Here is a 21,409-nt window from a genome sequence, read left to right as displayed (position 1 = left end):
CCCCTACAGGATCGGAGCGCATTACACCCAGATGAACCCGTGAAAAAAGCTTGTAGGGACGCAAATAACAGAAGAATAAAAATATAATATTTAAAGAATAATAATTTACTATGTAAAAAATAAATAATATAATATGTAAAGATAAATGTAATATTTGAAAAAAAATTATACGTAAAAAACAATAATATAATATGTAAAAATAAATATTAGAATAATATGTATAAAAGTAATAACATAATATGTAAAAATAAATGTCAAACAATATGTAAAAAATAAAAATATGGATAAAAATAATAATATAATATGCAAAAAAATAATATATGTATAAAAATAACATAATATGTAAAAATATATAAAATAATATGTATGAAAAAAGAATAGTATATGTAAAAAAAAATATGTAAAAAAATTTAGAGACTTAAAAAAATCATATGGATAAAAATAATAATATGTAAAAAATATATATAATAAGTAAAAAATAAATAATATGTAAAAAAATTAATATAATTCGTCAAAAAAATGTATATATAATAATAATAAAATATTTAACAACCTAAATATTAATAATAAACCAAGTATATTGTTAGACGTAGCGGTCATGTTGCAGTTTATTGCCGTAACTATCACAAAATCACAGGTAAACCACAGCATTTTGTGGAAACCACTGCAATAAACCATGACAGGACCGCTACCTCTGAATATACCCTAAGGCTATGTTGACACGCTAATGATTTGCTTAAGGAATATCCTTATTTATATGTTTTACAAACGTTTTTCTGCCATGGCTGTACATCTGCACATGGATTTGCCCCAATGTCATACAATGGGGCTAATCCATGACTTTTCTATGCAGAATCAATGGAAATAATGATCGTGTCCCTTTTTTTTTCTCTTCAGATGTGATTTTCTCCGCTGCATGTGAATGGGGTATAAAATACCCCCTTCACTTGCATTGGATGCGGAATGTAAGTAGATTTGATGAGGATTTAGATGAGAAATCTGCGCCTAAGGCCTCATGCACACGACCGTAGTTACTTGTCCGCGTGCTATCCGCAATTTTGCGGATAGCACACGGACCCATTCATTTCTATGAAACCATGCACATGACCGTGATGTTCTGTGTAGGGGCCTCAAAAACTCAGGACAAGTTATTTTATGATCCTGATTTGTGGCTTGACAAACTGGTGACATAAATTTTCTTTGTTGCGAATCCATGAATACTAATAACACACGGATGCACTACGGAAAGTTTTTTTGCGGGCAAATGAACCGCAACAGATCTGTGGTTTTGCGGCTCGCAAAACCACTACGGTCGTGTGCATTAGGCCTTAAACTTTGGCAATATAAACTAACATGTATACGAATTACATGTGCTGCTCTTATTAATCTGCCCTGATATTAATCCCTTGGAGACATAGCCAATTTTTGTTTTTTCATTTTTCAATCGTCGTTTACCAAGAGCCATAACTTTTTTTTTCGGTCGACGTAGCCGTATGATGGCTTATTTTTTGTAGGACAGGTTGTTTAAAGAGGCTCTGTCACCAGATTTTGCAACCCCTATCTCCTATTGCAGAAGATCGGCGCTGCAATGTAGATTACAGTAACGTTTTTATTTTTAAAAAACTAGCATTTTTGGCCAAGTTATGACCATTTTTGTATTTATGCAAATGAGGCTTGCAAAAGTACAACTGGGCTTGTTGAAAAGTAAAAGTACAAGTGGGCGTGTATTATGTGCGTACATCGGGCGTGTTTACTACTTTTACTAGCTGGGCGTTCTGACGAGAAGTATCATCCACTTCTCTTCAGAACGCCCAGCTTCTGGCAGATCACGCTGTGACGTCACTCACAGGTCCTGCATCGTGTCGGACGAGCGAGGACACATCGGCACCAGAGGCTACAGATGATTCTGCAGCAGCATCGGCGTTTGCAGGTAAATCGATGTAGCTACTTACCTGCAAACGCTGATGCTGCTGCAGAATCAACTGTAGCCTCTGGTGCCGATGTGGCCGACACGATGGAGGACCTGTGAGTGACGTCACAGCGTGATCTCTCGAGAACACGCTGTGTCTGCACTACCAGAAGCTGGGCGTTCTGAAGAGAAGTGGATGATACTTCTATACACAACGCCCAGCTAGTAAAAGTAGTAAACACGCCCCGATGTACGCACATAATACACGCCCAGTTGGACTTTTACTTTTAAACACACCCACTTGGACTTTAGCAAGCCTCATTTGCATAAATACAAAAATGGTCATAACTTGGCCAAAAATGCTCGTTTTTTAAAAATAAAAATGTTACTGTAATCTACATTGCAGCGCCGATCTGCTGCAATAGCAGATAGGGGTTGCAAAATCTGGTGACAGAGCCTCTTTAATGTACCATATAATGTACTGGGAAACTGAAATAAGAATAAAAACAATGATTACTCCATTGTTTTTTGGGTTTCTTTTTTACAGTACAGAGCTCACCTTCAATAGGCCTCCGGCTGCCATAGCAACCAATCAGCACAATTCGATTACGTTGCAGGGGGCTGATCGGAGGAAAGTGGAAGAACCCCTTCTACAGTCTAACGTCTCAGGTGCTGTGGTTGCTATTGACTGTGGGGTTAAATAGCCGGGATCTAAGTTATCTCTGATCCCTGCCATTACAGGCGAGCGTCAACTGTATGAAACTGCCGGGAACTGACGCGTATTGAGGTTAAAAAAAAAGCCCTGTGTGAACTGGGCCTTTGACTGCAAAGCTGCCGAGAATAAGGCCTCATGCACGCAAGCATGCATTTCAGCCTGTAATACGGTGGATCATATGGAATCGTATACCACACTGACACACGTTTTGCAGCCCACATAGTGAAATGAGTGATTCTAAGGCAGAACTCGGCCCAATGCACAGACTCTGAAGGAACATGCTCTGATTTTTTTCTGCAGACTCCGCAAAAGCTGTATGATCTGGGCACTGTATGAAACTACTGTTAGGCTGTGTTCACACAGAGTTTTTGCAGGCAGAAAATTCTGCCTCAAAATTCCGTCTGAAATTTTTAGGCGGATTTTGATCTGCCTGCATGCCATTTGCCACGGTTTTTGCTGCGTTTTTCGCCCGTGGGCCATTGAGCGCAGCAGGCAAAAAACGCAGCGAAATACGCTATCTCTGCCTCCCATTGATGTCAATGGGAGGTCAAAGACGTAAACGCTCCTGAAGATAGGGCATGTCGCTTCTTTTTCCCGCGAGACGGTTTTTCAACTCGCGGGAAAAAAACGCCTCCGCCTCCCATTGAGATCAATGGGAGGCATTTTCGGCCGTTTTTTGACACGTTTTTTTCCGACACCTCAAAAAACTCTGTGCGAACTGGCCCTTATGTGTACTATTTATCTGGATACTGTAAACAATATATATCCAGACACTGTGCACTATTTATCTGGACGCTGTATGATACTTGTTCTGGGCACTGTATTGAACTACTATTACAGGCCCTGTATGGAACTATTTATCAGGATACTGTATGCATTATATATCTGGACACTGCAATATTTTTGGATGCTGTATGGTACTTGATCTGGGTGCTGTATGAAACTACTGTTATGGGTCCTGTATGCATTATATATCTGGACACTATGCGCTATTTATCTGGATGCTGTACGGTACTTGATCTTGACACTGTGTGAAACTACTGTTATAGGCCCTATTAATCTGGATACTGTATATATTATATATCTGGACACTATGCACTATTTATCTGGATGCTATATACTGTATATTTTATATCTGGACACTATGCACTATTTATCTGGATGCTATATACTGTATATTTTATATCTGGACACTATGCACTATTTATCTGGATGCTGTACGGTACTTGATAGTGACACTGTATGGAACTACTGTTATAGGCCCTATATGGCACTATTTATCTGGATACTGTATATATTTTATATATGGACACTATGCACTGTTTATCTGGATGCTGTATATATTTTATATATGGACACTATTTATCTGGATACTGTATATATTTTATATATGGACACTATGCACTGTTTATCTGGATACTGTATATATTTTATATATGGACACTATTTATCTGGTTGCTGTCTGATACTGGATCTGGGCACTGTATGGAACTGTTATGGGCCCTGTATGTACTATTTATCTGGATACTGTAAACATTATATATCTGGGCACTGTATGGAACTCCTGTTATTGTCCCTGTATGACATTATTGATAGATGTAGAATGTGTTCACAGGGGAACGTTGCTAGGGTGAAAAGTTTGTATATTTGTGTGGACATTCTCTATATACAGTATATACATTATAAAACAGGTGTTAATATGGAGGTGTGGCCTATTTATTTTGGGCGTGCTTAGGACAGAGCCGAAGAGTGAGAAATCTGATGTGCACGTCATTCTTTTTCCCATAAAAATGCCCTTGAAAAAAAAAGAGCTGCCGACAAACCAGTGTGTCAAGCTTTATTATTCCTTAACAGAGACAAGAAGAGTCCACAGTACTGGCGGAAGATCATGGTCGCTGTCATTCACTACACTTCAGGCTTAGCAAAATGACGTCACCCCTTTCAGGCGCCGACATCCATCGTACTTTCGGCTCATAGAGATGACGTCACTTCTCCCGGCTTCTAGCAACTCTAGCGCTTCCTGACCTGGCAGGCGCAAAGAAATTGCGTCATTGCTCCCAGCAGTCTGTGCGCTCGAATGTAGCGGCGTTTTGTGACTGAGCAACAGAGATGCTGTATAATGAGAAGGGGCGGGGACCAGGCGGCGGTTGTTACACCGGGGACCCTCGTTACTGTATGAACTAAAAACAGGGAGAAGACGGCGGTGTGAGAGCCCGAGCCGCCATTGACGGGGCAACTGTGAGGGTTCTACAGTCGTTATTATGGGGGGCGGAGACTATGACTGCTGGTAGTGGAGGGACCTGCAGATCCTCAGGAGCTGTAATCACACTGCGCACGTTATTTTTGAAAATTATAAATTCTCAGAAAACTAATGTCTACTGCAAGTAATGGTATATTTCAGTAATGTAGGAGCCCAACTGTTGTGTAACTACAACTCCCAGCATGCACTGACATCTGAAGAACTGCAAATTTCCGACCACTAAAGTAGTTTTCTGTGGATAAAATTAAATTCCAAAATAATAATATAGGATTTGTCTCTGTTCCCCCGCTGCCGCTGTTCGGGTCTCCGTTTACATGTTTGTGCGATGACGTGTTGTCTTTAGCGACACCACGTGAGCCGGCTGGAAAGCTGTATCATCACCATTAGTGACATCACCGCAGCAGCACACGACAGAAATCAGACTGGAGAACAGCGGTGCCCATCATTGCATGCATGGTCACTCTCCATTAAAGTCAGTCCGAGAAAAATGAGTGCACCCATATGTGCCCGTTGTCGTGATCTCTGGTATGACCCCCACCAGTCTGTCTTTTAAGCAATTTCCAGTGGATATGCCTTGCAATTACATAACAAGGACGTGCGCTACTTGCGCTGTTTTCACGCACATTTTGCCCCATTTCTTGTCTTTTTTTGGGCATCAGGATTTACATACATTTATATCTCGGGTTATCAGTAATCTGTTACCGCCTTGTGACGCTTCTCTCGTTTGTTCCAGGTACGCAGATCACCTCAGGATCCGCAGTTCCTGGCAGGACTATCGCCGGTTCTCAGAATGACCGCCATGGATAATAACAGCATTTACGTGACTGACAGGATATTAAGCCTCACCCTGGAGATCATGTTCCTCCTGACTGGAGAGGTGAGAGATCCTGGGGGTGAAGTAATTCCTTACAGTATTATATTTCCAGGAGTCGCGGTCAGTGATTTTCACTCTGATTGGTCCCCGGTTATAAGTGGTGTTGTCGTGGCTGTGGGGTATGTGGACCCACTAGGCCGTTCTGCCTGACCGGAGGAGCAGCGGCTGCCCAAACTACAACCAAAGAAAGTCTTTGGAACTAGAGTACCTGTATAGAAGTTCTGACAGACGCATGGCGTATCAGACACCTTGGCACCAATGACACTAGCCGTGGCACATTTTGGCGCAGAGGATGAACTCAACGCCAACACTAGAGGAACACACACAATTACGGGATCCAGGAACACTGGATATAATTAAGGGACCATTTGCAATAACGAACACGGCTGTACACAACAAGGCGCAGGACGAACTTATGTAGGGCAGGGTGCACAGGGATAGGCTAGGGAGGGATATAGTGGTGCACGTGCTGGCCCTTTAAGAGGTCGTCAGGGTGTACGCATCCTACGGGAGTGAGGCACAGACAGGAGCAGTGTGTGCCGGCGTCCCGGAGAAGCAGGAGCAGGACACTGGCGCAAAGGTAATAGATCCTGGTGGCCGCCAGCGCTACAGGTGTACTCCGGGGTTCAGTGCTAGACTCCTTATTCAACTTAGTTATTAATGATATAGAGGATGGGATTAATAGCACTATTACTATTTTTGCCGATGACACCAAGCTATGTAGTAATGTTCAGTCTATGGAAGATGTTCATAAATTACAAGCTAATTTGAACGCACTGAGTGTTTGGGCGTCCACTTGGCAGATGAAGTTTAATGTAGATAAATGTAAAGTTATGCACCTGGGTACCAACAACCTGCAAGCATCATATGTCCTAGGGGGCGCTACACTGGCGGATTCACTTGTTGAGAAGGATCTGGGTGTACTTGTAAATCATAAACTCAATAACAGCATGCAGTGTCAATCAGCTGCTTCAAAGGCCAGCAGGATATTGTCGTGTATTAAAAGAGGCATGGACTCGCGGGACAGGGATGTAATAATGCCACTTTACAAAGCATTAGTGAGGCCTCATCTAGAATATGCAGTCCAGTTCTGGGCTCCAGTTCATAGAAAGGAGGAAAAAAAATACAAAGAAGAGCAACGAAGCTAATAAGGGGCATGGAGAATGTAAGTTATGAGGAAAGATTAAAAGAACTAAACCTATTTAGCCTTGAAAAAAGACGACTAAGGGGGGACATGATTAACTTATATAAATATATGAATGGCACATACAAAAAATATGGTGAAATCCTGTTCCATGTAAAACCCCCACATGTCTGTTTTCAACCGTACTATGTAACGGTCATCATTGTTCTAGAGCATTGTGTTCTTTATTTGCAGGATTACACCATAGTAAAGAAGATCTCCGGGGATCACATAACATCAAGCTGCAGCCCTGGTGGGTCAATCGGAACGATCACGTCTAAGGAGCTCATTATAACGTCTCCGAGTTCCTCAGTAAAACACGAAAACAGTAATGAGAGGATTCTGCAGCTCACCAACCAGATCGTTCAGCTGCTGACAGGAGAGGTGAGCACTGCTGTGAATGGGGCATGACATACGGAGGGGGCTCCCTATGATGGTTCTCTATGAGCCTCGGCATTGCTGTCACTTGGTCCGAGGGTTCAGACAGCCTGAACCCTTCGTAAACCCTTTAGTGACCAGCCTATTTTAGGTCTTAATGACCAAGAATTTTTTTTTCACATTGTCGCATTTAACCCCTTCCCGACATCCGCCGTATATATACGGCGCACGCCGGGTGGGGGAATATGGAGCGGGCTCACGGGCTGAGTCCGCTCCATAGAGCGAATCTGTCGGCTGTGTGTTATAGCCGACACTTCCGGGTTACAAGCAGGATCGCGCTTTAGCGCGATCCCGCTTGTTTAACCCGTTAAATGCCGCGTTCAATAGAGATCGCGGCATTTAAATTACTAAAAACAGGGGGGCGACCCCCTGTAACGTCTCAACGGCCCCCCTGCGGCGAGATCGGGGTGAGCCGTTGGTTCACACGGCTGCCTGGGGGTCTGACGAAGTCCCCCAGGTCCGCCATCTTGGTACTCCTAAGAAGCTCTGCCTCCGGCAGGGCTTCATAGGAGACTGTCAGAATCACGATATACTGCATTACATTAGTATTGCAGTATATCGTGCAAGCGATCTAACGATCGCTGGTTGAAGTCCCCTAGGGGGACTAATAAAAAATGTAAAAATTAGTTAAATAAAGTTGTTTTTTTTGTGTAAAAAAAAAATAAAATATTAAAAGTTCAAAAAACCCCCCTTTTCCCATTTCCCCCCTAGAGCATAGTAAAAAATTAAATAAATAAACATAATTGGTATCGCCGCGTCCGTAAAAGTCTGAACTATCACAATATATCATTATTTAACCCTCACGGTGAACGCCGTAAAAAAAACAAAATTGTAAACGCCAGAATCTCTATTTTTTGTTCACCTAATCTCCCACAAAAAATGAAATAAAAAGTGATCAAACCGTCACATTTACACCAAAATGGTATTATTAAAAACTACAGCTTATCCCGCAAAAAATAAGCCCTTATACAACTTAATCGACGGAAAAATAAAGACGTTACGGCTCTCGGAATTTGGCGAAACAAAATAAATTTTCTTTTTTACACTTAGGTTTTTACTTGTAAAAGTAGTAAAATATAGAAAAACCTACACATATTTGGTATCGGCGTAATCGTATTGACCCATAGAATAAAATGAATATGTTGTTTTAATTGTACAGTGAATTCCGTAAAAATGGCGCGCAAAAAACCATGGCGGAATCACTGTTTTTTTCATTTTCTACCCCACAAATAATTTTTTCCCCGTTTCCTAGTACATTATACGGCAAAATAAATGGTGCTACGAAAAACTACAACTTGTCCCGCAAAAATCAAGCCCTCATAGTACTATATAGACGGAAGAATAAAGGCGTTATGGCCTTTGGAAGGTGGGGAGGGAAAAACGAAAATGAAAATCTGAAAAAGGGCTGCGGCGGGAAGGGGTTAAAGAGGCTCTGTCACCAGATTTTGCAACCCCTATCTGCTATTGCAGCAGATCGGCGCTGCAATGTAGATTACAGGAACGTTTTTATTTTTAAAAAAACGAGCATTTTTGGCCAAGTTATGACCATTTTTGTATTTATGCAAATGAGGCTTGCAAAAGTACAACTGGGCGTGTTGAAAAGTAAAAGTCCAACTGGGCGTGTATTATGTGCGTACATCGGGGCGTGTTTACTACTTTTACTAGCTGGGCGTTCTGACGAGAAGTATCATCCACTTCTCTTCAGAACGCCCAGCTTCTGGCAGTGCAGACACAGCGTGTTCTCGAGAGATCACGCTGTGACGTCACTCACTTCCTGCCCCAGGTCCTACATTGTGTCGGACGAGCGAGGACACATCGGCACCAGAGGCTACAGTTGATTCTGCAGCAGCATCGGCGTTTGCAGGTAAATCGATGTAGCTACTTACCTGCTAACGCCGATGCTGCTGCAGAATCATCTGTAGCCTCTGGTGCCGATGTGGCCGACACGATGCAGGACCTGGGGCAGGAAGTGAGTGACGTCACAGCGTGATCTCTCGAGAACACGCTGTGTGTCTGCACTGCCAGAAGCTGGGCGTTCTGAAGAGAAGTGGATGATGCTGATTCGTCAGCATCATACACTCCCATTCCTAACGCCCAGCTAGTAAAATAAGTAAAAACGCCCCGATGTACGCACATAATACACGCCCAGTTGGACTTTTGCAAGCCTCATTTGCATAAATACAAAAATGGTCATAACTTGGCCAAAAATGCTCATTTTAAAAAAATAAAAACGTTACTGTAATCTACATTGCAGCGCCGAACTGCTGCAATAGCAGATAGGGGCTGCAAAATCTGGTGACAGAGCCTCTTTAAAGAGCTATAACTTTTTTTTATTTTTCCATCGACGTAGCTGTATGAGAATTTTTTTTTTTTTTGCTGGATTAGTTGTATTTTTGTAATGGCACCATTTTGGGGTACATATCATTTTTTTTATTAACTTTTATTACTTGGGGGGGGGAATAGAAAAATAAACAGCAATTCCACCATTATTCTCTGCGTTTTAAATTTACACCGTTCACCGTGCGGTGTAAATAACGTTACCTTTATTCTTTGAGTCGTACGATTAGGGCGATACCACATATGTAGAGGTTTTTTTATACTTTTGCACAATAAAAACACTTTTGAACTAAAATTATTTGCATAGTCTAGTTCCAAGAGGCGTAACTTTTTTTATTTTTCTGTCAATGTAGTAATATGAGCACTTGTTTTTTGCGGGACTAGACTTACTTTTTCAGGGACTTATTGATTAACTTTTATTATTACTTTTTTGGGGGACAATGGGAAAAAAATAGCAATTCCGCCATAGTTTTTCTATTTTTATGGCGTTCAACTTGCAGTTTGTTACATGTTAACTTTGTTGTTTGGGTCATTACGGTCACGGGGATACCTTATATGTGTACTTTTTATTTCTGTTTTACTAAATAAAACCACTTTTTAATTGAAAAAATGGTTTGTTTGTTTTTTGAACTGTAATCTTTATTAATTTTTATTTCACACTTATTACTTATTTTTTCAGTCCCACCAGGGGACTTCACTTTGCGATCTTTAGATCGCTGCTATAATGCTTTGGTACACTTAGTATACCAGCGCATTACTGCCTGTCGGTGTAAAACTGACAGACTATCTATTAGGCCATGCTTCTGGCACGCCCAAAAAGGCATATAGCCTGGGCAGACCTGAGGGCCTTTGTTAGGCCCCTGACTGCCATGTTACCACATCAAAGGCGGGCCGCCGATGGGTGAGAGAGGGAGCTGCCTCCCTCTGTAAATAAATTAAATGCGATGGTGGCATTAACGGCAGCATTTAACGGGTTAAACGGTCGCAATCGGAGTAAACTTTGATTGCTGCCGTTGGAGCAGGAGCCCGGCTATCATCAGACAGTCGAGCACCCGCTTCAGCCCTCACGGGACACCTGAGCAGGACTTTGACTAGGCCGCTATGAAAACATGGCGGCCTAGCCTAGGGCCCCTTCGTGACCGTTGTAAAAAGGAGTATTGGTGGTCATTGAGGGGTTAGAGAGGTTTGTCTCAGAATAAACATTGATGCTATATCTGTCTGATATAACATCAATGTGCAGTCAGTAAAGGGTCAACCTCTGTGACCCCCACCGATCGTTAGTATGAAGTGGCAGAGGCGCTATATGAATGTGCCGTGCCACTTCGTCTTCTGATGACTCAGCCCAGCTTTTTCTGGAGGCCACATGGTCGGCGATGGACTATAGTGCGCTGACAATTCGGCCCCAGAACCCTCCCCAATCTTCGCAATATGCCATTAATGGTTGTGCTCTAGATCCCTTATAATAAAGTTGACATGTTATTCATAGCACATTGGTCAAAATTTTTACCGGTTAAGAAGATTGGTATCAGAGGGTGTCTCTGCCCGCAATGAAAGAGCTCTAGCGCTCATTAGATTTGTATTTGTCTCACTTAGCTTCATGGATGAGATACTGTCAGGCCCAAAAAGCCAAGATGAGGTCACGTTACAAGAGGGTTTGACAAGTTACACCATTTTAGGAGCCAAGTTGAATTTTTAAGCAGCCAGGCAATAAGAACTTCTATAGACATAATAGCAAACCTTTCTAGGGGCATTGCCTACCCGTCACCCTCTTAGGTCCTGCTGTAAAAACTACCCATCACTGTCGGGGGCTGTGGTTCTCGATAGTCACTTGTAATTCTGATCTGGTCTGAGAAATCGTCTACAACTAAACAAATGGCCCAACTTCCCTCCATGTGAACATTTGTCCATTCCGCAGAACTGAGAAGTCTCTGAGTTTTCTTTGTAAGTAAGGAGTCGCTGGTTCAGGAAATCCTTAAAGGACAGGTGTCACGAATTTTTTTTTTATATGTTTTTGCTTTTAGTATGTTATTAAAATGAATTTTATTTATTTGTGTTTTACTTTTTTATTTTTTCTTTCTTTTACTTCTCTATGGGGGCTGCCATTTTTTTTTTCATCTCTGTATGTGTCGATTAACGACATATACAGAGATGGAATACGGCACATACATCCCCATAGAGAATGCAAACGGGAGCCGTTCCATTCACTATAGCGTAACGGCGCTCCCACACAGTCCAAAAGGAAGGTTTTCGGCCGAGCGACATCCGGCGCCATTTTCATGTGTACCGGAAGCCGCGGCCGGACAGTAAGAGGACTACGTCTGGTCGCGGCTTCCGTCCATATGTTCAGAAGCAAGGACTAGGAGCGGAGGCAGCAGCAGGAGCAGGTAAGTTATGTTTGTATGTGATGTGTGTATAATGTCCGTGTTATACTGTGTGATTACCATTCGCTCAAAAAATGGCAGCACACAGTGTAGGAGGTTTGAACATTCAACTCCCTCCTTTCTCCTGCCACTAGCCAGGATAAAGGAGGGGGGGGTTGATTGAGGACGCTAGAGCGAGTATGTCTACACCAAATTTGCAGCATAAAGCAATGAGGTTGCTTTACCACATGCCAATGCTGCAATTTTGGGAATTGCTCCCTCTAGTGACCAGCACATGGAAATGTTATAAATGAGAATCTAATTTATAATATTTCCTGACTTTTTTCCTGACTGAAAATTAGAACAATGTTTAATCATTTATATACTAACAGTTTAACAAAAAAAAATAATATATTTTTCTAGCGACACATTCCCTTTAAATTCTGTGTTTTACAGGCGCCCGGTTGGGTTTTCCTAGATTATTTTAGAGCAATTGTTTTTACTAGTTCATCTTTGACATATTCTTCCTTTAACTGAAGGGAACATAGAATGTTTTTTTGTGCCCCCCCCTAAAATGTAGATTGCCTATAGACCCAGATCATATGGTCTATTTCTGTCATTGTGTATTTCAGGTTCCTGCTCGGTGTCAGGATGTCGCTGTCTACTTCTCCATAGAGGAATGGGATTACATAGAGAAATACAAGAATATGTACAAGAATATCATTATGGATGACCAGCAGTTCTTATCACCGGGTGAGAAAACGAGCGTCTATGGTAATTCATTATAGATCCCATCAGGAGGCCACAAGGGACTGCTTTATAGGGACATCATCATTAAAGAGTATCTATAGTAACAAAAATAAATAATCCCAATCCCCCCACCCCCCCCCCCCCCCCTCTTTTCTAATCTGCAAATTTTGGGTCTTTTTGTTCTTTCCTTTGCTTTTTTCTGTTACAGTGTAATTAAACTTTTAGAAAACATTTCACATGTCAGAAGTTTTGATCAGTGGGGGGTCCGAGGGCTGAGATCCCCACCAATCGTCCGGGTAAGAGCTGTGCTCATTTTGTGTCGCTTTCTAAGACGTGACCAGTCTTCCCACTCTTTCACATTTCCCGTTGGAAGGGGTTGCAGACTGATGTCTCTTTTGCTACAGTTTTTAACTGGTGAATTGAGAATTTAGTAATGGGTTAGTCGGTGATCCTTCTTTATTTTTTTATATTAACCATTTCAGGACCAAACTAATTTTCGTATTTATGCGTTTGTTTTTTGCTCCCTGCCTTTAAAGAGTCATAACCCTTCTACTTTTTCATTGACACTATTTAATATTATGTGCGATGTACTGGGAAGCTGGAAACATTTTCAGAATTGGGTGGAATTGAAAAAAAAACAGCAGTTCCGCCATTTTCTTAAGGGTTTCTTTTTTACGGTGCTCAATGTATGGTGAAAATGACACATTAACTTTATTTCTGCGGGTCAGTACAATCACGGTGATACTACATTTATATTGTTTTTGTTCTGTTTTAGCATCGCCATAACTTTTCTATAATTCTGTGTAAGGCGTCTTTTTGTACATAGAAACAGGTAGTTTTTATTAATCCCATTTGGGGGAATGTCTGGCATTTCAATCACTTTATATTTAATTTTTTTGTGGGGGATAAAGTGGCAAAAAAAACCTGTGATTTTGACCTTTTTTCCTGCTACGTTCACCGTCTTAATAGTTCGGGTGCGCAGGGATACCTCATGTGCTTTTGTTTATTTTTATATGTGATTTAGGGAAAGGAAGGGTGATTTTTAAATTTTTATATATATATATATAAAACTTTTTACAATTTTTTTTTTTTAACTTTTATATACCCCTCCTAGGGGGCTTGAACCTGTGATCATTAGATGACTTATGTCATAGACTGCAATATCATAATGCAGTCCATGGCAAAATTAGTGCATTGTTATTGAGACTTGCCACAAACACTAACAATTTTCCTATAGCAGGGCTGGGAGCGTTCACAAGGCTCTCAGCTGCTAGAGGAATACACCGGCTCCTGCAATCTCGCCGCCCGGGAGCTGGTGACCGGCCCCGGAAGTGAAAGGGGCAGCAAAAATCTCTCAGATGCCGGTGGTCACATCTGAGGGGTTAAATGTCTGCGATCAGAAATGTTTCTGATCGCAAGCATTGCGGCTGAGGAGATGCTGTGTAACACAGCAGAGACCTGGCGGCTATAGCCCCTTCTCTGCTTCTGAGCGGGCGCCATCTTTAAATACCCTTTCCTGACGTAAATAGGCTAATTAGTGACGGGAAGATCCAGAAGCGTAGTGGCTTAATATTTTACAACAATTACTACTAGTCACAAATGACCAAAGAGATGTATTGGAGAACAATTCCCTGTTCCTAAAATAAGGTTGGTAAATTAGTTACTCATTTAAAACCCATAAAATTCCCAGTACTTCACAGTTCTACAAATCTCACCTCTATAAAGGGGCTGTCTCATAAAGACAATCCCTTTTCTATATGCCTTAATTGGGGATATTGATGTCATAGAGGGGGTCCCCTGCTGGGTAACCCCTCTCTGAGCCAAAACGAAAAGCTACTTTGGCGAACCCGACCCATCCGTGCATTACATGGTCAGCCGGCTTTCCACAGGGATAGCACATGATCACCGGGGTTAGAGATTTTAAAAGGGAGTGTAATGGTGATACTTGTTTAGCTTGATCTTACCCAGAAACTCTCTGCTGTTTTTCTGTGTGTACTCTAAAGAGATTTCCCACCATAGACTGATGGAATATATCTGCTAAAAATGGCTTCAAAATCAGATTTTTGGGTGTCTATCCCAAGAATGGTTGATCCTGGTGAAGAAGTGGCCAAAAATACGTGGTCACTCCATCAATGTGATGAAGAAATGAATAAGTGTGTGAACTTAAGAACCAGGGTGTACGATCAGTTGAGGTCCTAGCGGTTAATTAATCTAAAACTTTTATATACATTTCTTTTGTTCTCGACAGACAAAGTTCCAATTTTCACTCCCAATCTTGAAACCGAAGACTATTTCTTCAAAGAGCCTTCAGAAAATCCTATTACCCCGAATATACAAACTCCGCTCCCTGCTGATTATACCTCATCCAACCTTAGTAAAAACGGACAGGTATCTACGCCTAAAAGCGCCCACTGTGATCACTGTGCCCAGTGTATAATCGCACAACGCAGAAGCGGACAGAAGCCGTTTTCTTGTTCAGAGTGCGGCAAAAGTTTTAAGTTTCGATCAAGACTCACCGCCCATCAGCGCGTTCACACAGGGGAAAAACCGTTTGCTTGTCTTGAGTGCGGGAAGTGTTTTATAAGGAAAGAAAAACTGGTTGAACACAAAAGAATTCACACTGGAGAGAAACAATGTTCATTTTGTGGAAAATGTTTTACACAAAAATCAAAATTAGTTGAGCATCAGAGAACCCACACCGGAGAGCGGCCGTTTTCTTGTCCTCAATGCGGGAAAAGTTTTGCGCAAAAAGCAACGCTAACGAAACATGAGCGCATTCACACGGGGGAGAAACCATTCTCTTGTTTAGAGTGTGGGAAACGTTTCCTGCTGAAGTCAAATCTTCATTGTCATCAAAGGACTCACATTGGACAAAAGCCGTTTTCGTGTTCTTATTGTGACAAGGACTTTACACAAAAATCACATCTTTCTGAACATATTAAACTTCACGCGGGCGCCAAACTTTTCTCGTGTTCAGAGTGTGATAAAAGCTTCACTCAGAAATCTGGACTAATTGCGCATCTGAAATTCCACACAGGTGAAGAGCTCATTTAAAGGGTAACTCCACCCTACTCCATCCTATGGCTTCGTCTATCCTGAATTTCTATTTATTCCACTATACATCAGTTCTAGTATTTTGTTAGTTAAGGGTTACTCCAAATCCTTCTTGAAAAGTACGGTTGTTAACGCCCCGTCCTGTTACTTTCATCGGTGTATAGGAGGTCAACTTTGTTGAAGGCCCTGAACGTTATTCGTATGTGAATATTAAAATGAAAAATTGTTTTTCTAAGTATTGCTAAACTTTTGGTGTCCCTTGACACTGGGGAGTAAAAATTGAGTTACATTTTCATTGAAAAATGTGGAAAATACAGTAAAAGATTTACAAAATCCCAGCAATAGCTTAATAATTATCCTATTCTGTCTTACATCAAAACTGTGAGAAATATATGAAGATTTATTTTAACCGGTTCAGGACTGGGCTATTTTCAGTCTTCAGGACCACACACCGTTTTGCCATTTTTATCACATCTTAAACGGCTCCAACTTTTTTATTTGTTGGGCCAGCGACGGGATTTATGCGATTTTTATTATTTATACTTTTTTTTGTTTTCATATACAATTCAGGTTTCTTTTTTGAATCTTTTTTGATACACATCCTTTTTGCGGTTTTAGAATTTCTAGGCTTAAGTTTGAAAATAGTGAAGTATGTTTTTTTTTACGTTTCAGCAATTTTTTTCTGGTAACAATATAGTTTTACCCCAAAATAGACCTTTTATTTGTGATCGTCATTGTCTACCGTAAACGTTGACATATTACATGTCTATTTTAGCGTAATTAGGTCAGGGTTAACGTTACGACAATGATTGGTGGGCTGGAATGTTTTTTTGGGCGGGTATTTTATCTGTATTTATTACTTTTTTTTTGTTATGGTCTGTCCATCAAAAGGTCAGAAAAGACCTTTGGGGGACTTTATTTTTTCTTCTTTTTACACCTTTTATTTCCACTGTAACAGGGGCTGCACAGCAGCCCCAGTTACAGTGGAAATCAACCCTCTTGTAGTGACTTGTTACTAATAGGGTTGTTTTAGGTCTAGTTAGACCCAGCAGCAGCCTGCCACTAACGTCACCTGACAATGATCTGAGCAGTCACATGATCACTGCCTCTATACATATACACAGCGCAGCACAGTGAAAACTGCTTCTATCTACTCCTCAGGGTCCCCGGCAGTCACTGACTGCCGGGGACCCGACATTCCGCTGCCCGATTGCTCAGACATCAAGCTAAAACGTGCACCGTAAATACTCTGTTGCGCGGGTTTTAAGGACAACCAACTGGCGGACATTTATTTACAGCTGGCGGTCTGGAACCGGTTAATATATTTCACCCTTCTACTTTTCACCATCCTCTGTCTGGCTGTAAGGCAACTGGCTGCAGCAGGAGCCCTTCCCCGCTGCTCTGCAAAAGGATACCAGAAATTATAAACCCTTGGCTAATTACCACCCTCTCCGCCTTCTATCAGACGAATATGGAAGGCATCGGGATCTGCAAGATTTCTACAATACTGTTTATTTTAGGAGCAGCGATCAGGGTTTGGCTAACATCCGTGCATAAAAGGCTATATATTTCACAAGTTCTCACAGGGTGTTTCAGAGCACATAAAAAGTTATTGGGGCTATGCGGAGTTCATAGCATCCGTAATAGTACAACTATTCCCTAAATCTCTTCATTCCACTCATGACAAAGTTAAGACATCTCTGCAATCAATGACTTATACCAGAAGTCAGCTATGTTAGTCTAAGGCTGGATTCACACGAGCATGTTCGGTCCGTAAAGGACGGAATGTATTTCGGCTGCAAGTCCCGGACCGAACACACTGCAGGGGGCCGGACTCCTAGCATCATAGTTATGTACGACGCTAGGAGTCCCTGCCTCTCCGTGGAACTACTGTCTCGTACTGAAAACATGATTACAGTACGGGACAGTTGTCCTGCAGCGAGGCAGGGACTCCTAGCGTCGCACATAACTATGATGCTAGGAGCCCGGCTCCCTGCAGTGTGTTTGATCCGGGACTTGCAGCCGAAATACGTTCCATCCTTTATGTACGTAATGTGCTCGTGTGAATCAAGCCTTAGGAAGCTCTTTGATGCTCAAAAAGAAAGTTTTAAGTTCTGCAAATCCCATTCAAGTGAAAGAGAAATCTCGGTGAATGACTCTAAGAACCTATCGCTTAAGATGTATTTGAGCTGCTTTTAGAACTGTCTCTGTCAGGAGGCATTGAGAATGACATAAACGTGCATGTGTTACGCCGCTAGTGGTGCTTAAAGGGGTTTTATCCATAGGAAATGTCCTAAATGTCAGATAGATGCGGGCTCCACCTCTGGGACCCTCACCTATCTCTAGAACAGAGCCCTCTAAACCCCGTTCTGCTACCGTGTTGCGGCTGAATTCAGACCATAAAAAAAGTTACATGGTTGGGAGTTACGAAAACAGCGTATCTCGTTGAGCTACGCTGTTTTCGTAAGTCCTATAGAACTCAATGGTAGTTACGGAAACAGCGTAGCTCGCATGCTACGCTGCTTCCGTAACTGCGATTCACTACTATTGGTGTTACGGAAACAGCGTAGCTCGGCGAGCTACGCTGTTTTAGTAACTTCCAGCCATATAACGAGGAAGTGGCCGGGAAGCAGTGAGAAAGACAAAAGTAGAATGGGGTTTAGGGGGCCCCGTTCTAGAGATAGGTGTGGGTCTCAGATGTGGGATCCGCATCTATCTGACATTTATGACATATCCTGTGGATATAGCACAAAAGAAAATGGCGACGCACACTGCGAACACTAATGCCACCTAAGCCACCAAATATAAATAAATATCCATTACTGCTAAATCTACTTACAATAGGGAGGTTCTTAGCGCACATTTTGATCAAATTGTATGAGCCCACCTGCCACGACAAGGCGACCTCTATGAGGTGGGGACCTACGCTGCACATACACCCAGAACTGGGACTAAACCTACATATACTTAGGGATGGTAGGAACCAGCGTTAAACTAATTCAAATCACCCAGAGCAAAATGAGAGGAGTGCAAGATCAAGAAATGGAGGCAGTCACTAACCCCACGTATATGGATCACATAAACAACACAAAAGTTTTAACAGCACATGGTGGCATTAGTGTTCGCAGTGTGCGGTCGTCATTTTCTTGTGTGCTGTATAAATTTGTAGTCGCAGGTGTTCTTGCACCTGTATACACGGTTTCTTTCGTTTTGTTGGAATGTGCTGTTCAAACTTTTGTGTTCTTTATGATATCCTGTTAATATGTCATAAATGTCTCTGATGGGAAAACCACTTTAAGACCGCAACACCAGACAATCGCTATCACATGGATTAAGCACCCATCAACACTGACAGAAAACAAAAGGCACAAGTAACTCCCCAGTGGACGAGCAGAACCAAAGACTGAAGGCAGCAGAAGATTGCCATCAACTCCATTTATGTAATCTCTCAGATAAAATAGCATGCGAGCAGTTAACAGACTAATAGACCGTGTACAAAAATTAACAGCACTCACTGACCCTATCTGAAGACTATCCCACAGCAGGGCAAGATAACAGCTTGGCAGCAGACCAAACGCACAGGAAAGGCAAACAAACCGGTGGAACTACTGATTCCAGGATACACACAAACCAACTATACAAAAACTAGATCTCTCAGAGGACCAACAGGTCTCACAGAACAAACAAGCAATTACCCAAAAATAAAGTCACAAACCAGCACCTGAGTAATCCAGGCCTGAAGTATTTATAGGCCCGAGTAGAATAACTCCGTCCTAATTAACCAGGCAAAGCTAAATGATGACCAATTCCAGACTCAGACCAAAGACACTGCCTAGCAATGCCCAAACACAGATAACAGAATGAATTGATTAGCAGCAGTCCTGCTAATCATAACAGCATGTTATTTACAGGAAAGCTAACATTACAGTGAACTGCGCTCTTCTACAAAATGCTCTAAACTACTGGGTAGCAAAAAAAATTATGTAATATGTAAAAGGTGTTTTTGTAGAATGTGTAGATGAGAGATTGGGAGGGTTACACTGTTAAAACCATCACATATGTTGTGAATGTTGGCATTGGCAGCTCTGACCTATGTCCATTGATATTGGATGAGGTGCTGACGCCATACTCTAAAGGTAGGTGGCCTGGAATCCACATGACCAAAGCAATGGCCGAACTTACCCAGAGACCACGCGTTTCTTCTTTCCTAAAGTATAAATTCTATAGTGTTCAGCAAACGCACGCTTTTACCTTGAGCTAGCAGTGTCCAGTGGCTACACGTCCTCGTGTGTTCATCTTTCATTAATGGACCCTTTCTTGACTGTGGTCCTTCTTAGTGTTTTGTCCTATGTCCATTGCATCTTGCATAGGTGTGTGTTTTATATAGGTCTCCTTTATCTGAGTTATGTGAAAACGTGTGGACGCATGTGACGCTTTTTATTTTTTAACGTAGGTGGACATATCATGCAAGTCGCAAAAGTGGCACAGCCCTTTTGGGGTTTGTTGAAGGAAAATGTGTGTCCTTTCCTACCGCAGTTATTTTAACCCCGTTTCCAGATGACCTCCCTCTTTCTGCTTGTCCAATTTGGGAGAAGCCTGCAGCGGACCATCTACCCCCCCCCACTATTATACTTTTTTATTCTGTTTCTATTTACTTTTATGTTTCCTAATGTTCCAGTCTATATTTTTAGGGCCATTGCTAGCTATCTTTTTTTTTTTTAAATAATCACAGATAAAATAGTTGATGAGTGGTGGTGTCCGAGGCATATGCGGCTGGCATACCACAATAACTGGATAATATTTCACCAAAGTAGCAAATAAAGTTGCAAATGTACATTGATGCTCTTGGGTAGGGGAATTTTTTTTACCATTACATACTAAATGGGAAAACGCTGGGTAAAACCGGCACGGTAAAAGATTTAGGAATATTAGTGGACCATAAACTGAACTGTAGCAACCAGTGTCGGGCATAGATTCACATGATAACATAGTTCTACCTCTATACAAATTACTATTTAGATTACACATTAAATATTGTGTACAGTTTTCTGGCGTAAATAGAGAATAAATTTGTCAAGCCGTTGTGACAGTCGCCTTTTAAGCCACACCCCCTTTCCAAAAGTGGTGAGGGTGACGTAAAAGGGAAAACTTTCAAAAAAGTTTATATATTCTCCACTGTGTGTGTGTGTGTGTGTGTGTGTGTGTGTGTGTGTGTGTGTGTGTGTGTGTGTGTGTGTGTGTAAAATATTTTGAGATGGACAGACTTGAACCTACACATCTGATGTACATATTCAAGGATCCCTCAACATTATTGCTGAGGGACTGAGTCGAGGTCTAGCAGTCCCGGGACAAATGTCTCTGAATCTAGACATCTCTAAGCAGATCTCCAGGATGTAGGTCGTTCCAGAGAATGATCTCATGGCGGACAGGTTTAGTGCCAAGGTGGAAACCTTTCTCTCCCTTTTATCAGGGGATAATCCCTTTGCAGTGGATGCCCTATCCATCCCTAGGAGGTTCAGGCTGGGCTAT

At 41.8% G+C, this 21,409-nt stretch overlaps 2 protein-coding genes across 2 annotated transcripts in view; both read left to right on the top strand.

Moving 5' to 3' along the window:
• Window positions 1-4,610: 4,610 nt before the first annotated feature.
• Window positions 4,611-13,051, top strand: LOC142652170 (gastrula zinc finger protein XlCGF66.1-like). Its single transcript, XM_075827718.1, has 4 exons — window positions 4,611-4,862; window positions 5,618-5,761; window positions 7,137-7,325; window positions 12,709-13,051. The coding sequence occupies exons 2-4, from the start codon at window positions 5,675-5,677 to the stop codon at window positions 12,862-12,864; spliced, it is 432 nt and encodes a 143-aa protein (XP_075683833.1). The 5' UTR covers window positions 4,611-4,862; window positions 5,618-5,674; the 3' UTR covers window positions 12,865-13,051.
• The window catches only part of LOC142652156 (sterile alpha motif domain-containing protein 9-like), a 35,487-nt gene continuing 26,830 nt past the window's right edge, over window positions 12,753-21,409 (top strand). The window contains exon 1 of the mRNA XM_075827698.1: window positions 12,753-12,829. The gene's annotated coding sequence lies outside the window, so the exon portion shown is untranslated. The remainder of the gene's footprint in view (window positions 12,830-21,409) is intronic.

The sequence above is a fragment of the Rhinoderma darwinii genome, chromosome 5 (genome assembly GCF_050947455.1).
Source record: "Rhinoderma darwinii isolate aRhiDar2 chromosome 5, aRhiDar2.hap1, whole genome shotgun sequence".
NCBI classification, from domain to species: domain Eukaryota; kingdom Metazoa; phylum Chordata; class Amphibia; order Anura; family Rhinodermatidae; genus Rhinoderma; species Rhinoderma darwinii.
Note: the sequence above shows the minus strand (reverse complement) of the source record. Positions and strands in the feature narration are given on the sequence as shown.

Bases quoted from the DNA above. Each gene is read 5' to 3' on its own strand.
- LOC142652170 (XM_075827718.1), top strand. From the start codon at position 5,675: ATGACCGCCATGGATAATAACAGCATTTACGTGACTGACAGGATATTA. The intron at 5,762-7,136 runs GTGAGAGATCCT...CTTTATTTGCAG, and splicing joins TGTTCCTCCTGACTGGAGAG to GATTACACCATAGTAAAGAA. The intron at 7,326-12,708 runs GTGAGCACTGCT...TGTGTATTTCAG, and splicing joins TTCAGCTGCTGACAGGAGAG to GTTCCTGCTCGGTGTCAGGA.